Here is a 16,423-nt window from a genome sequence, read left to right on the forward strand (position 1 = left end):
CAATTAATGTTAGCTGCTATTGTGAATTCCCTGGCGGTTCTGTGGTTAAGACTCCGCGCTTCCAATGCAGGGGGCGTGGGTTCACTCCCTGGTCAGGGAATCAAGATCCCACATGCCGTGCGGTGTGGCCATAAAATAAAAGAAAAATATTTTAATTAAAATGTTAGCTACTATTATTATGATTCCTATCATTATCATTAGATTCAGGGACAATTTCAGCTGCCCTTCCTGCAGATCCCGAACCTGGTGTCAGGGGCTCCGGAGAGGAACAGTAGGGAAGAACGTCTGTCCTGAACCACCTCCCTCCTGAGGCCCCATTTTCCTCTCCATCCCGGCCCGCCCAGCCCCAGCCCTGCTTCCTGTGGACGTCAGGCAATGATGCTCTTCCCCTCAGGCCTAGATGAAGGTAGGGTGGGCAAGGCGCAGCCACTGAGCTCGTGGAAGTCAGCACCGGGCACCCAGGCTGGCGAGGGCACAAGGTATGGTGCCAGGCATACAACACTGCCTTGTACATGGCTACGAGATCAATGTTTGTGAAACTTAACTGAACTTTGAAGAGATTAGGCAATGGACAGTAAATGGCTCGCGCTGCAACTTCACCTCCCCTCTTGTTCTCTCCTCCAAGGTAGCGGGGACTCATCTCTGGAGAAGGAATTCCTCGGGGCCCCAGTGGGGCCCTCAGTGAGCAGCCCCAACAGCCAGCACTCTTCTCCCAGCCGCTCACTCAGTGGTAAGTGCAGCCTCCTGCCCTCCCTGGCGTTACGTGCCCTCAGTTCGCCTTCCATGGCAGCCATTTCCCCATCGCTGCCCTCCTCTGGTTTCCGGCTCAGAGTCTCTAACAGGACTCAGGAGCTCAGTCCGGGGTTTCCCTGACTTCTGAGAGGAGAGTGAATGGTCACTGCCTAGTGACTAGGGTGGAATTAAAAGAGGCACGGGTGGGATTAAGGTAAAGGCTCCAAAGAGGAATTCTGGAGCTGGAGAAATGAGTAGATAGAAATGGTCGTGAGCTGGAGTTAGGAAATAAGAGATGAGAAGGATCCCCCCATCACCACCCCGCAGTCTCCTGCCAGACAGGGTCCCCATGACTGCCCCTCCTCAGCTGGCCCTGGATCTGTGACATTCTCTAAATGGTTGGAATAGCCAGGAATGTAGGTCAGAGCTAGAGCCAAAGCTCTCTCCTCAATGGCTCCTCCCTTCTCCATCCCCCTCTCCAGATTTTTACGGAGGAGAGTAGAGGTGTTTGGTCCTATGGGGTGGGAGGATAGTGTGAACCATTTCTGTCTTCCAGCTTTGCTCTTTCTTTAGCCCACCGTCTTGGTCTTCCTAGGACCATTTTCCCGCCACTGTTACTTGCTGGCTTCCTGCCCAGGGCCAAGCCAGACATCTTTCCTAATGACAAGAGAGTGGAGAAGAAAGCTCCCCTTAGCCTCCTCCTCTCCCCAGTAACTGAAGACACCCCATGTACCCCAACTTTTTTTCTCTTGAAAACTATTTTCCTGGTGGTTGGAATAGGAGGAAAGGTTGTTTCAGGTCCCAGCAGGACCCCATATCACCACCCAGGATACTTAGGGGATTGGCTTCTTTCTTTCTTTCTTTTTTTAATTTATTTATTTATTTATTTATTTTTGGCTGCGTTAGGTCTTTGTTGCTGCACGCGGGCTTTCTCTAGTTTTGGTAAGCAGGGGCCACTCTTCACTGCAGTGTGCAGGCTTCTCACTGCGGTGGCTTCTCTTGTTGCGGAGCATGGGCTCTAGGCACAAGGGCTTCAGTGGTTGTGGCTCACAGCCTCCAGAGCGCAGGCTCAGTAGTTGTGGCGCACAGGCTTAGTTGCTCTGCAGCATGTGGGATCTTCCCAGACTAGGGCTCGAATCCGTGTCCCCTGCACTGGCAGGCGGATTCTTAACCACTGCATCACCAGGGAAGTCCCGAATTGGCTAATTTTATTTTATTTTATTTTATTTATTTATTTTTGGCTGTGTTGGGTCTTCATTGCTGCACTCGGGCTTTCTCTATTTGCGGCGAGCGGGGGCGACTCTTCATTGCGATGCGGGGGCTTCTCATAGTGGTGGCTTCTCTTGTTGCAGAGCATTGGCTCTAGGCACGCGGGCTCAGTAGTTGTGGCTCCTGGGCTCTAGAGCACAGGCTCAGTAGTTGTGGCGCACGGGCTTAGTTGCTCCGCGGCATGTGGGATATTCCCGGACCAGGGCTCGAATCCGTGTCCCCTGCACTGGCAGGTGGATTCTTAACCACTGCGCCACCGGGGAAGTTCCGGATTGGCTTCTTTTAAAGCCTTAATGTCTCAGGGCTTGGACACAGCCTTTCCGACTTTAGGAGGGCCTTTCTGGCCCACGAGCAGGTTCCCCCCTTTGCCTGTCTCTATCCTAAACACCCTCCCACCCTCCAGCCAACTCCATCAAGGTGGAGATGTACAGCGATGAGGAGTCGAGCAGACTGCTCGGGCCGGATGAGCGGCTCCTGGAAAAGGACGACAGTGTGATCGTGGAAGACTCGTTGTCGGAGCCCCTGGGCTACTGTGATGGAAGCGGGCCAGAGCCTCACTCCCCCGGTGGCATCCGGCTGCCCAATGGCAAGCTCAAATGTGACGTCTGTGGCATGGTCTGCATCGGACCCAACGTGCTCATGGTGCACAAGCGTAGCCACACGGGTGAGTACAGCAGGTGCCCCGAGGCAGAGGCTGTGCTGCGAGGTCATGCCGCAGTGGGGTAGCCTCAGGAAGGGAAGGGTCTCTCCCAGCACCATTTCTAGCTGATGAAAAAAGGTCTGGTGATGAAATTTGGACTCCCTCAACACCTGTACTTCCTGGCACTTTCCTCAGCTGTTGTTACAAAGAAAAGCTGGTATTTGTCTCAGGAGGTGATGGAGGAGAAGGTGTGGTAGCCTCAAGAAGGGTCCTATAGTCCAACAGGGTATTGTTTGGGCCCTTCTGTCTCATGATTTTTTTTTTTTTTTTTTTTGCCGTGCTGCGAGGCATGTGGGATCTTAGTTCCCCAACCAGGGATCGAACCTTTGCTCCCTTCAGTTGAAGTGCTGAGTCTTAACAACTGGACCACCGGGGAAGTCCCTGTCTCATGATTTTTTTTTTTTTTTTTGCGGTACGCGGGCCTCTCACTGTTGTGGCCTCTCCCGTTGCGGAGCACAGGCTCTGGACGCGCAGGCTCCGCGGCCATGGCTCACGGGCCTAGCCGCTCCGCGGCATGTGGGATCTTCCTGGACTGGGGCACAAACCCGTGTCCCCTGCATCGGCAGGCGGACTCTCAACCACTGCGCCACCAGGGAAGCCCCTGTCTCATGATTTTTTTAAAAAAAGGAACACAGAAGCCTCTTCCCAGCTTTCTTGGGCTTTGGGCTTCAGACTTCTGGGGCAGAGTGGGTCCTGCGGGGCTCAGTTCTTAACAACAGTCTTTGGCCCAGAGTTCCAGGGCTGGTGCCCTTCCCCCTGCCACACACCTCTTGTCCACATCTCAGGGTGAGACTGTTCCCAAGGGGTCCTTATAAAGCAGAATTTGTGTGTGTGGCACAGCCCTGCCTCTCAGAAATGTGTTCTGAGCACCTTCCTTCCCCCGGGCGGGGTGAAGCAGAGGGTGAGGGACTAGGTTTAACCTTCACAGTTCCTCATGCCCGGTCGTCTGGGCTGTGTCTTCCACTCGCAGGAGAAAGGCCCTTCCACTGCAACCAGTGCGGTGCCTCCTTCACCCAGAAGGGCAACCTGCTGCGCCACATCAAGCTGCACTCTGGGGAGAAGCCCTTCAAGTGTCCCTTCTGCAACTACGCCTGCCGCCGGCGTGATGCGCTCACTGGCCACCTCCGCACACACTCGGGTAGGTGGCCTGACCGGGACACCCAGCAAATAGAGCTCAGCCACTTTTCTTGTATTGGGGGAGTTACAGTGTCTGCCACTGAGGAGGGCAGAGCACTCACAGAGCAGGGCAGCAGGCCCCATGGGGGATTTGGGGCTTTTTGATGGGGTATTTTACATCTGCCATTCTCTGTAATAGGGAGCAAGAAGGAGCCTGGGTGACGTTGTTGGCTCTCAACAGTCACCCTCCCTGACTTGTTTTTTATTTATTTATTTATTTATTTATTTGGCTGCACCAGGTCTTAGTTGCAGCACTCGAGATCTTCACTGCTGCATGCAGGATCTTTAGTTGTGGCATGCAGACTCTTAGTTGCGGCATGCGGGATCAAGTTCCCTGACCAGGGATTGAACCCAGGCCCCCTGTGTTGGGAGCGCAGAGTCTTAACCGCTGGACCACCAGGGAAGTCCCCCGACTTGGTTTTTAAAGTTCACGCTGATGCCAGAACCCTCTGGGCCCCGTCACCCCCCACTGCTGAGCACCAGGGAAACCCCTCCTTCTACTCCCGTGTGCCCCAGGCCCCACACCTGTCACCATCTGCATCTCCCCCCTCTGTCTGTCCTCCCCTTGACTTCCTGCTGGTTCCTGAAAATTTTCATGGGCCTCCCAAACTGGAAGAAAGGAAGCCTAGGAAAAGAGTATCCCATTTCTGTTTCCCATCCCAAGAGGTTGTCACCTTCCCAGAGGCAACAGCAAATCCAGAGGGTGCCTGGAGGTCAGTGTTTGGAACAGTGTCAGGGAACTGGACTAACCAGGTTTCCTAGCTCCAGCCAAGGCGGGTTGAGTCGACGTCTTTCTGAATCAGCTGGACAGATAGCACTTTTGAAGCATTTTGCTAACTTTTAAGCTTTGGCTTGGACTTGGGAAGAGGCCAGGAGCTGAGCTGGCAGGAAGGAGGGAGCTCAAGACTGGGAAAAGGAAGGAAGAAGGGCAGAGGGGAAATAATTAGTAGGGTCTGTCCTTGGAAACCTTCCTTGCTGTTTTTCTCTTTTCTTAAGCTCTCCTAGGCCAGGATTTAAAGGGACAGAGCAATCACCTCACCACCCTCTACTTCTCCCAGCCACCTACCTTGTTCTAGATTCTCTCACTTTGGAGCTGGGACCTCTTTATCTCTATGTATGTGGAGAACCAGGGAGAAGGATCATTATTGATTCATGCTTTATAATCTCCAAAGCATTTCACATGTGTCTCCTCACTCATGTGATCCTCGTAACAATTCCAAGGTAGATGTTATTATCACAGAGCTCTTCTGCAGCCTCGCTGGAATCCCGTTAACGGCAGGTGCCAGGGAGTTGTGCTCCTTTTCTGAGGAAAAGGGTGGCTCCCCCTGCTGGTTTGGGACAAGGATGGCTTGGCCCCCTAGAATTCCTACCAAAACAGCAGGGCCAGCTGGGTGGATATTGGATGCTGCTCTGTAGGAGATTATTAGGGACGGAAGCGGACACATATACTGTTGGATCCCATCTCTGTGAGATGTTTTCTATCACAGCCCACACTATAGGAAAAAAGGAGTTTCTCCCCTAGATGTTAGATCATTTCCCCAAGAGTCTTGGGTGGATGAGGACCACGGCATTCTTCTCATCCCCCAACCACTCGGATTTATAGTGCCAGAGCAAAACGGCAGTAGATCGATTGAGACTAGGCCCAGTTTAGGTGTTGGGGGGTGGGTAGTAATTACCAGCCTCCTGGAGATACCTTCTCCTGAGTCCCTGCACAACCTTCTCCTGAGTCCCTGCTCAATAGTAGAAAGATACTTTCACAAATATCATCTCTCAAGTTTTTTTTTTTTTTTTTTTTTTTGCGGTACGCGGGCCTCTCACCGCTGTGGCCTCTCCCACTGCGGAGCACAGGCTCTGGACGCGCAGGCTCAGCGGCCATGGCTCACGGGCTCAGCCGCTCCGCGGCATGTGGGATCTTCCCGGACCAGGGCATGAACCCGTGTCCCCTGCATCGGCAGGCGGACTCTCAAACACTGCGCCACCAGGGAAGCCCTCAAGTTGTTTTTAAAGGAACTGTCGATCTCAGTTTTTCCAACCTTTTTCTCTTCAGTGGAAACAAAATCTTCATAACCTGTTCTTTATTTTTTAAAAAAAGACCCCCAAAGTTGGTGTTCTCTTCCTTTTATTCTTCGCCTTTACTTTCCGCTTGTTCTGTTCTTTTTTTTTTTCTCTTCTCAGAATTTCTCTATCAGTGATGGTTTTTCTAGGGCTCTTTTGGTATCTCAGTGTAGAGAGAAAGAAAAATGAGTAGTAAAACCAGGCCAGGGATGGAGGTAAGAGTACAAGTAAAGGTCAGTGAAAACTGCCCCTCCCCACATTGGCAGATCTAAGGGCTCTTGTTTCTGTCACTCCAGCCCACCAATTTCCCCCAAACTGAAACAGATAGTTCGTAAGCAAAAAATCCCCTTGTCTGATAAACAGCACTTATACCCGCCTGCCACATGGAAAGGTTAAACCACAGTCTGGGCCCCAGACTCTGAGATCTTGGGGTGGGGCCAGCCTGCCTGCCAGGGATGACCCCCTACAAAGTCCCTGGGTCCTCCCTTCCTTTGAACAACAATTTGGCCATCTTGAGGCCCACCAACAGTACAAAGCTATGTGCCCTGGGTCCCCTCTCTCCTCCCATAGCTGCCCGTTGTCCCTCCTCTCCAAGGTTTGGTCGTCTGTCCGTGTTTGCAGCTGAAGTTGGGGAAAGGAAGACAAGCAGAAGAACTCGACTGAGCAACGCCCGTGCACGTTTGCTCCTGGGCGGTTTTGCAGAGCCAGGGCACAGGGAGAAGTAACTCCAGTGCTTCCTCTTCTCTCTCCTACACAGTCTCCTCTCCCACGGTGGGCAAGCCCTACAAGTGTAACTACTGCGGCCGGAGCTATAAACAGCAGAGCACCCTGGAGGAGCACAAGGAGCGGTGCCACAACTACCTACAGAGTCTCAGCACTGAAGCCCAAGCTCTGGCTGGCCAGTCAGGTGAGCCTGCAGGTAGGACCATCGGGGAGTTGAGGGCAAGGCCGGAGGGAGTGCAGGACAAGGGTAATCCCAGCACCTACCCCCACAAAGGGATGGGGTCTATGGAACAGGGACAGTTACCCCAGTAAATGTGCTGAGCACCCCAGTTGGTGCAGAACCCTGTGGTGGGTACTGCAGGGAGATCCAGAGGAGGGGGAGGATTTGATCTATGTCCTCAGTCTAATGGGAGAGAGAGAGAGTACAAGGAAGTATACAATCAAGGGCCACATGTATTTAATTGTCCCCAAATTATCAGAAATGTGCTGTGGTGAGGTCTAGATGGGGTGAAGTAAGCAGGGCCCCATTTCCCAGGCATGGGATTTGACCTTACTTAGCTACTGACCTGCTGGTTTTCTCCAGGCAAAGGCAGCTGGGCCCCTGCTACCCCTACTCAGCTGCTCCTACCTGTTCCCACCTCCCTCCCACTAGGTGATGAGATACGGGACCTGGAGATGGTGCCGGACTCCATGCTGCACTCATCCTCTGAGAGGCCAACTTTCATTGATCGTCTGGCCAACAGCCTCACCAAACGCAAGCGTTCCACTCCCCAGAAGTTTGTAGGTAAGAGTCCAGTTGGAGAGGAGACATCAGCTTTAAGCCACAGCTCATCTAAATCTGAGCACTGGTAGCCCTTAGATCAGCTGGGTCTGGAGATTTGCTTGGGGGAAAGAAAGCGGTCTGGTGGTCTTTGGTGCTCAGAATCTATCCCCAGAACAGGAGGGGAGTGAAGAGGGACCGCATCGTGGGGGTGGAAGAAGGGTCAGAGTTGAGGTCTCTCCAGGTGGTTGGTTGTAAGAGGAGGGGGTCAGGGGCTCAGGCTCTTCCAATTTTTGAAAATAGTAAGGACTTCAGTCTACGGGGGCTGAGTGAAGGACCCTTAGAGTCAGAGAGAGGAGGTGTGTATGGAGTCCCCCAACCTGGCCCTGGTCATTAGCTCTCTAAGGACCTGGAGCTTTATAGAGAGCAACGAAGGAAGTATTCAAGACCAGTGGGCTGGGACTGAGTCCTTCCCTAAGATTATAGCCCAGAGTCAGGGAGTAGCCCCACTGAGGACCTGACCTTGAGGGAAGTAAATGAGGGGTGGTGAATAATGTTACAGCCATCCCCAGGAGAAAGAAAATGAAGAAGTAATCCTGGGGGAGCTTAGGAATTGTCCAAAGCCAGCCCTGCTGAGACCCTTCTCTCCACAGGCGAAAAGCAGATGCGCTTCAGCCTCTCGGACCTCCCCTATGATGTGAACTCGGGTGGCTATGAGAAGGATGTGGAGTTGGTGGCACACCACGGCCTGGAGCCTGGCTTTGGAGGTTCTCTGGCCTTTGTGGGGGCAGAACATCTGCGTCCCCTCCGCCTTCCACCTACCAACTGCATCTCAGAACTCACGCCCGTCATCAGCTCTGTCTACACTCAGATGCAGCCCCTCCCTGGTCGACTGGAGCTTCCAGGGTCCCGAGAAGCAGGTGAGGGACCCGAGGATCTGGCTGATGGAGGTCCCCTCCTCTACCGGGCCCGAGGCCCCCTGACTGACCCCGGGGCGTCCCCCAGCAATGGCTGCCAGGACTCCACAGATACAGAGAGCAACCACGAAGATCGGGTTGGGGCAGTGGTATCCCTCCCTCAGGGTCCCCCACCCCAGCCTCCTCCCACCATTGTGGTGGGCCGGCCCAGTCCTGCCTACGCCAAAGAGGACCCCAAGCCACAGGAGGGGTTACTGCGGGGCACCCCAGGCCCCTCCAAGGAAGTGCTTCGGGTGGTGGGCGAGAGCGGTGAGCCGGTGAAGGCCTTCAAGTGTGAGCACTGCCGCATTCTCTTCCTGGACCATGTCATGTTCACTATCCACATGGGCTGCCATGGCTTCAGAGACCCTTTCGAGTGCAACATCTGTGGTTACCACAGCCAGGACCGGTACGAATTCTCTTCCCACATTGTCCGGGGGGAGCACAAGGTGGGCTAGCGACCAAGCGTCCCCCCTCGGTCCACCACTCCACTGCCCTACCTACAGGAGTCTAGCCCTGTCCCCAACACGTCCCAAGGAGTTGGGTTGTGTAGCCCCGCTACTGGCTACCTGACTTCACACCTGACCCTGACCCCTCCTCACCTGTGCGCCTCCTCTTCCCCGACTGATCTAAGCATTGTGATGAAACAGGTCTTTTGCTTATGTTTCTCCTTTTTCTCTTCTCCTCTCATCCCACCATACTCACTGAGTTATTTATTAATATAATTTGTTTTCTTTTGCTTTTTTTTTTTTAAACTTATATCGGTCACTTACCACACCCCACCTTCCTGCCCACAGTCCCCTTCTGCTTTAGGCCTCATTTTTCTCTTTGCTCCAGCTTTCTCCAACAGCCCCAGGGGTAGGAAGCTCCTCTTAGTGCTAAGAGACCCTGAGCTTCTTGACTTAAGTCCTCATCTTTTACATCATCTGATTCTTCAGTTTCGACGGTGATAGCTCCCTCTGGCCCTGCCTTAGCTCTGTGACATTATATCTCCTCTCTGGGACCCTTCAACCTGGTACTCCATACCTCTTGTGCCCTCTCACTTTAGGCAGCTTGCACTACTCCTGATCGAATGAAGAAATCCCTCATTTGGAAGTAGGAGAGGCCGAAGACATTCTCCCCAGGCACCATGGGACTGAGGGTCCTCTTGACATCCCCCTAGGAATACGAGTTCCCCAAAGCCCACATTCAGGATCTGCCTCTAGGATGTGATATCTCTCTCTTCTCTCCTCGAACTGCCCGTCTACTCCGTGGTGGTTTTGCTCTCCTTGGAGTGCCCCAATTTTATATTCTCAGGGGCCAAGGCTAGGTCAGCAGTCCTCTGTCTCTGACACGTTTGGAGCCACAGGTGCCTAAATGGGAACCAGGGAAGGGAATGGGTCAAAATTCTTCTCTTTCTCTCCCACCTCTCAAACTTCTTCACTCTAGTGACCTTCCTGGGCTCTCAGGGACTTCTGTGGTCCCTGTCCTATGAGAAACTGGTGAGTTGCTGCCTGATAACAAGGGGGTACCCTCAGCCCCCTGCGTCACGCTGCCTTCTTCTTCTCCCCCTAGCAGGATTCACCCTCTCATTCCCGGGCTCCTGGGCCCTGTTCTTAGGATCAGTGGCAGGGAGAAAAGGCTGTCTCTTTTCTCTCTCCTAATTTTCTGTATAACCAAAAATTATCCCAGGATGAGCAAGGGCATGTGCCCCTCTCCCCATTCCACTCTTGTCCCAGCAAGAATGGGATGGGCACAACGGAACTGGGGGGTCATCCTTTACTGCCCCCTCTACACTCAGCTCCCAGATGTAGGGCAGGAGGGGGCACTCTCCTGGCTACTGCAGAGACCCCTGGCTATTTGGGTAACCTAGTTAGTGAGAAGGGGGCAGGAGGAGATACAACTCCACTGCAAATGGAGGTCTCTTTCTACAAGAGTTCCCTGCCCAAGGCCACAGCCATCCCATTCTCTGCTTCCTTGAGATTCAAACCAAAGCCTGTTTTTCTATATTTAAAGATAAAAAAAGTAAAAACCAAACACAACACCTCACAAGTTGTAACACTTGGTCCTTCTCTCTCTCTCTCTCTCTCTCTCTTTCTCTCTCTCTCTCTCTCTCTCTCTCTCTCTCTCTCCCCCTCCCCCTCCCCCTCCCCTTTTCTCTTCCCTTCCATCTTTCTTTCCACATGTCCTTTCCTTATTGGCTCTTTTGCCTCCTACTTTTCTCACTCCCTATCAGGGATAATTTAGGGGGATGGTAAAAGGTTGGCTAAGGAACAGACCCTGGGATTGGGGCTCTTAAGGGCTCTAAGAGAGTCTGTCTACCTTACCCTATTATGGGAAGGGAGACCCTAAAAAACTTCTCTTCTTCCTCCTTTTCTCCCCCACTATGTGGTCTCCCCAAGAGAACCAGATTGTCAAGGAGGGGCACCGTGGGTTGACTGTTCCTCCTTGACAATGTAGCAATAAACAGATGCTGCCAAGGGCAGAGGATCGGGGAGTCATCTGGGAGGAGAGTGGTCTCTGGAGAAGGGGAGAGTCTTCTTGAGAACACCCCAGGGAACTGGCTTCTTGTTTCAGAATGGCAGCAGAGCTGCGATTAATATCTGGGGTTCCCCTCAACTGTCCTGGTTATTGAGCCCCATCCTGTTAGACCTGCCCTCACCACCTCTTCTGCTGCTGTGTATTTGGTAACACCTCATAAGGACTAGTCCCTTCTGGGGTATCAGAGCCTTAGGGTGCCCTATCCCCTCCCCCAGTCAGTTTTGGCACCTGTAACCTCCTGGAACATGAAAGACTATGCTCTGAGGCCATACTCTGAGCCCATGAGAGCAGAGACTGGAAGGGCAAGACCAGGTGCTAAGGAGGGGAGAGAAGGGCACTCTGTCTCTCTCCAGACCATCACTGCACTTTAACCAGGGTCTTAGGTACAAAATCCTACTTTCCAGAGCCTTCCAGCTCTGGAACCTCAAACATCCTCATGTTCTCTCCCAGCAGCCTTTTGCATAAAAAAAAAAAAAAAAAAAAGTAAAGAAAAAGAAAAAAAAATACATTGAAACCCACATGGAGAAAAGAGGTGTTTTCCTTTTATATTGATATTTAAAATCAACACCACACAAAAAAATTTCTAAATAGACACTTTTCCAGACCTTTGTTTTTTCGTGTCAGTGTCCAAGCTGCAGATGGGATTTTGTAATACTTCCGGCAGCTTCTTTCCTTGTGTACATAATATATATATAATATATATTTTTAATCAGAAGTTATGAAGAACAAAAAGAAAAAAAAATAAAACACAGAAGCAAGTGCAATACCACCTCTCTTCTCTCTCTCCCAGGGTTTCATTTGTAGCCTATGCTTGGTGTCTCCTTGGACCTTAGCCCTTCACCTCCTCCTTTTCCTCTGGTTCCCCCTTCCCCCGCCCCCTTTTTTTTTAGAGTTTTTCTCCTTTCTCAAGGGGAGTTAAACTAGCTTTTGAGACTTATTGCAAAGCATTTTGTATATGTAATATATTGTAAGTAAATATTTGTGTAACGGAGATATACTACTGTAAGTTTTGTACTGTACTGGCTGAAGGTCTGTTATAAATAAACATGAGTAATTTAACACCCCTGGTTGTTTTTGCAGACTTCCTTTGCCTTGCTTTTCTGCTGGGAGGGAGGGGGACCTCCTTGCAGCATACTGTACCAACTACTAAACATTTTGAAGGTGAACAAGTATAAGACTGAAAGGAAACCAAACAAGAGTGCTCAAGTTGTTTCTACAGAAGAACAGAAGAATTTTCAACCTAGTATGGGAAGTGGAGGAGAGTTGCCCACCAGGAGTGCCTTCAGGAAAGGAGAGAAAACCCAACCTGTCTATCTGTCCAAAGCAGAGATTCATCAAACATTTGCTGAGTACCTACTATGTGTAAAACACACTATATTCCCAGGGAGATACAAGATACAATAGCATGAATAATGATGATAATAGGGTCTACCACTTTTTGAGCATTTCATAAATGCCAAGCACTGTACCAAGTATTCATTTAATTGTAGAGACAACCTATGAAAGAACGGTCACCATTACTAGTGAAGAATAAAAGCCCAAGAGAGAATAAATAACTTGTCTAAGACTTATAAGCCAGTAAGTGATAGAACCTGGATTTGAACCCAAGGATATGGTGTGTTCACCCAAAGTCTGTGTTTATCCCTTAAAGCCCAGAAATCCAGCCAGTGAAACCCCCAGGCTATAAAAATCCAAAGAAAAGCCAACATAGGAACATTGACTTGGTTCTGTCTTAAATATTAACTATTTTCTGTCCCCCTCACTGAACGTTTTCTGTTCTATCTACCCCATTGCCATTCTATACAATATTGTCTGCTTTGTGTTTTCCATGAGACTATATTGAAGTGAAAACTGGAGATGCTTCCATCTAGAGTCTGTCATTTTCCATGACCCATTGAAACTAGCAAATTGAAACTCAAGACCATGAACATAGTTGTTTTGAAGCCAAAACTAAAGTTAGAAAATAAATTTTAACCCCAATAAAGTGGGTTACAAATTAACGGAAACCATAATGGATTGTGGGAGGGAGAGTGAATCTGGTGTATTCGGACTCTAGAATGACTCATGAATGAAGGGTCAGTCTCCATCTGTACCATCTTGGGTCTGAATGCTGGGAGGTCACCTTGACACCCAAATTTCTTCAATTTTGGAGACAAGTAGGTGGTTGGCTACCCATGAATAGCCAGTCCTGCTCAAGGCTAAAGACTCTCTGAAGGCTCTCCAGAGGTAAATGGAACTCAGAACAAAGTATGTTTCAGTAGGGGGCCAGATTCATCAATGAGTGGTGAAATCACCTTGGTGGGGATTGATCGACACTTATTAAAAGAAAATAGAACATAACAGTGCACCTTATGTCATAAGGGCATTGTTTCATGAAGTTTATGTTTCAGTTTTGTGTGTATGTACTGAGTACATTTGTGTATGTACTGAGTACCAACGTAAAATATATTTCTACTAGGAGTCTGAGTCAAATCTCTTAAGTCACTAGTCCAGGCTATATATACCTCCATCCATTTGTTAGGTAAGAGACAACATAGTATAGTGGAGCCAGAACACCTCATACTAGCACGACGTGACTTCAGACAACCTCAATTTTAACCTCTCTACACCTCAGTTTTTCAATCTGTAAAGTAAGGACAATAATAGAACCTACCTTAAAGGCTTGTTGAGGGTTAAATGAGTTAATATTTATACAATGCTTACTACAGCGCCTAGCATTGAGCTATCGGGATCCAGGAATAAAAAAGCGAACGAGGAACAACCCTAGCACCAACGCACTTGTCCATGTCTCCTCGTTGTGAGGTTTTCTCCATATTGAAAGGAGGAATTAACAAAATGCTTTATTCCAGCCCCACCGCACGCCACCCCCGCCTTCTTCCATTTCTCAATCTAGCACCAAGTAACAGGACTGTCAGAGAAACGAGCCGAGAGCGTCCCCCGGTGGCATAGTGTCGCCTTCGGTCTCAGTGCTTGGGGCCCGGGGCCTGCCAACCTCGCACTACAACTCCCATCATGCATCTCTTGCCCTCCGGCCTCTAACTGGGAAGGCGACTTGCGGCCCTGCGCTGGGGAACTTCCCCGCCCAGCATCGCAAAGAAGGATAACTATAGCCGCCCAGAATTACTTCCGGGGTAGGGCGTCGCAAGGGTTGCTGGGAAACATATAACTCTAATTTTCTTCCGCCAACTGGTTAAATAGTCCCACCGTCACCGTGTGCCACGGAAAAAGAAACTCGAGAAACACCTTCCTGCCCTAAATTTCAGCGGAAACGCTGAATAATAAAGAAAATTTGAGTAAAGTGGATTTCCGTTCTTGGCGTGCTTCCAGTAGACGTCTAGGAGGAATCTCCCGGCGTGAGCGTAGGTATCTCGCGCTATATAGGAGAGTCGGCCATAGGGCCGGGCCCTCTTTCGCCTCCTCGCTTCCAAGATGGTGAGTCCTATCTCGTGGGGAATGTGCGGGGTCGGGTGGAGGCTTGAGAGGAGCAGATTTGGGGACTGTGGGGGTTTGAAAACCTGGGCCACGGTGGAGGAGTGGAAAGAGCGTATGTTTGTTCCAGGCTTGGAGGAATTTGTGGAGGGACTGGATATCTGAGTGGCACTTTTCTGGGGGTTGCCGGCGCGGAATGTGGCTGGAAAGGAGATAGGCTGGGTAAGTTGCGCCTTCTTCCTAATGGGGTTTTCATTTTCACGCAGACCAAGAAAAGAAGGAACAATGGTCGTGCCAAAAAGGGCCGCGGCCACGTGCAGCCTATTCGCTGTACCAACTGTGCCCGTTGCGTGCCCAAGGATAAGGCCATTAAGAAGTTCGTCATTCGGAACATCGTAGAGGCCGCAGCCGTCAGGGACATTTCTGAAGCGAGTGTTTTTGATGGTGAGTGAGCTCCTGGAGCGCAAACTGTGCAAGTATCTTAATACCTAAAACCACTTCCTGCCTCCTCTCCCACCCCCCACCCCCCCATCCGCAGGCTCTGTTCATTGGAGCGTGTCCAACAATTTTCTTGCACCTTTAGGATTGTTGTCGGTAGAAGAGAATGATATTTTTGCTATGTTGTTTGCCGTTTTGAGTCTTCTCTGGACAGAGGGGACTTTTGGTCGTACTGCACAATCTTTGAGCCTTATTTTGTGACTGTGTAGGGGATGAGATTCCAAAAGCACTTATAGTGTTTATCCTGTATCAAAAATTCGGGAATACTAGCTGAAAACGTAAATGTAACAACTCTTGAATTGTTGACAAACATTTGAGTAGTTGTAGAAAGCAGTCTTTTGAAGACTTTTAAGAGTCAAAGCAGTCCAGTTTGGTCGACAAGGGTGATATTTGGAGCAATATGATGTTTTGATCGTTCGTTTTCTTAAGACGAATTAACTTTTTTAGGCAACAGGAGTAGGCATTAGGGCTGATGCAATTGCTGAAGGAACTGGGTTTTTGGTGATATTACATCTGTGGTGTGGATTTAGTCCCTACGGTGACAGGGTCGCTCAGTAAGGGAATATTCATTTGTGGAACTGTGTTACATACATATGTATTTAGATACCAGAAACTGAACACTTGGCTTTGGGGATGAAATCTTGTAGATATGTTTGACAGACACTTAAGTGAGTTTACTTTTTTAAAAAATTTATTTATTATTCATTTTTGGCTGCATTGGGTCTTCGTTGCTGTGCGCCGCCTTCTCTAGTGGCGGCGAGCCGGCCTCTCATAGCGGTGGCTCCTCTTGTTGCGGAGCTCAGGCTCTAGAGCGCAGGCTCAACAGTTGTGGTGCACGGGCCTGGTTCCTCTGCGGCATGCAGGATCTTCTGGACCAGGGCTCGAACCCGTGTCCCCTGCATTGGCAGGCGGATTCTTAACCACTGCGCCACCAAGGAAGCCCATGAGTAAGTTTACTTTTGACTGATAGAATGAACAAGAAAGAACAGTGCAATGTGGTACCATACCTAACATCACACCTCTAATTTTTTGTTTCTTAGCCTATGTGCTTCCCAAGCTGTATGTGAAACTGCATTACTGCGTGAGTTGTGCCATTCACAGCAAGGTAGTCAGGAATCGTTCTCGGGAAGCCCGGAAGGACCGAACACCTCCACCCCGATTTAGACCTGCTGTGAGTATCTTAAAGGAGATGTGGAAGCCAGAGGGGTAATGGACAAAAGATAAGGAAGGACCCAAGGAATATCAAATTAAGATCTCTGCCTGTGGGTGGGATCAACTAAGTCTGTAAAGACCTACACCTAAACATTTGTTTAGAGACACTTTTGAAGAATAGCTGTAAGAATTTGTTACAGATTGAGTAGTGTAATCTTTTTCCACATTTATTCATGCTTTTATGGCCCAAATACATTGTTAGTGATGGGAGGGTAGTGGTCAGGTTCTTTGAGGGGGGACTCTTCCATGCATGGTTTCTTAAAATTCTTCATTTCTTTATCTTCCAGGGTGCTGCCCCACGACCTCCACCAAAGCCCATGTAAGGAGCTAAGTTCTTAAAGACTAAAGAAATACTGTTCCCTGGAAAGACAATAAAGTGGAAATTATACTTTA

General features: G+C 50.0%; 2 protein-coding genes across 8 annotated transcripts in view; both read left to right on the forward strand.

The window, feature by feature from the left end:
• Window positions 1-11,954, forward strand: part of IKZF4 (IKAROS family zinc finger 4) — a 26,663-nt gene extending 14,709 nt beyond the window's left edge. For 5 of the 7 annotated variants that reach the window (XM_067696913.1, XM_067696912.1, XM_067696914.1 and 2 more), the window contains 6 exons: window positions 626-730; window positions 2,405-2,665; window positions 3,672-3,839; window positions 6,690-6,851; window positions 7,308-7,439; window positions 8,069-11,954. In XM_067696913.1, the coding sequence (XP_067553014.1) occupies window positions 626-730; window positions 2,405-2,665; window positions 3,672-3,839; window positions 6,690-6,851; window positions 7,308-7,439; window positions 8,069-8,829 (1,589 nt within the window). In that variant the 3' untranslated portion in view covers window positions 8,830-11,954. The remainder of the gene's footprint in view (window positions 1-625; window positions 731-2,404; window positions 2,666-3,671; window positions 3,840-6,689; window positions 6,852-7,307; window positions 7,440-8,068) is intronic. The other 2 variants (XM_067696915.1, XM_067696917.1) reach the window with 1 other exon arrangement.
• A 2,134-nt stretch (window positions 11,955-14,088) lies between these two features.
• On the forward strand, window positions 14,089-16,423 carry RPS26 (ribosomal protein S26). The gene is made up of 4 exons (XM_067696923.1): window positions 14,089-14,323; window positions 14,587-14,764; window positions 15,859-15,989; window positions 16,318-16,423. Exons 1-4 carry the CDS (start codon window positions 14,321-14,323, stop codon window positions 16,351-16,353), a joined length of 348 nt encoding a protein of 115 aa, XP_067553024.1. The 5' UTR covers window positions 14,089-14,320; the 3' UTR covers window positions 16,354-16,423.

Source organism: Pseudorca crassidens, chromosome 11 (assembly GCF_039906515.1).
Source record: "Pseudorca crassidens isolate mPseCra1 chromosome 11, mPseCra1.hap1, whole genome shotgun sequence".
Taxonomy (NCBI): domain Eukaryota; kingdom Metazoa; phylum Chordata; class Mammalia; order Artiodactyla; family Delphinidae; genus Pseudorca; species Pseudorca crassidens.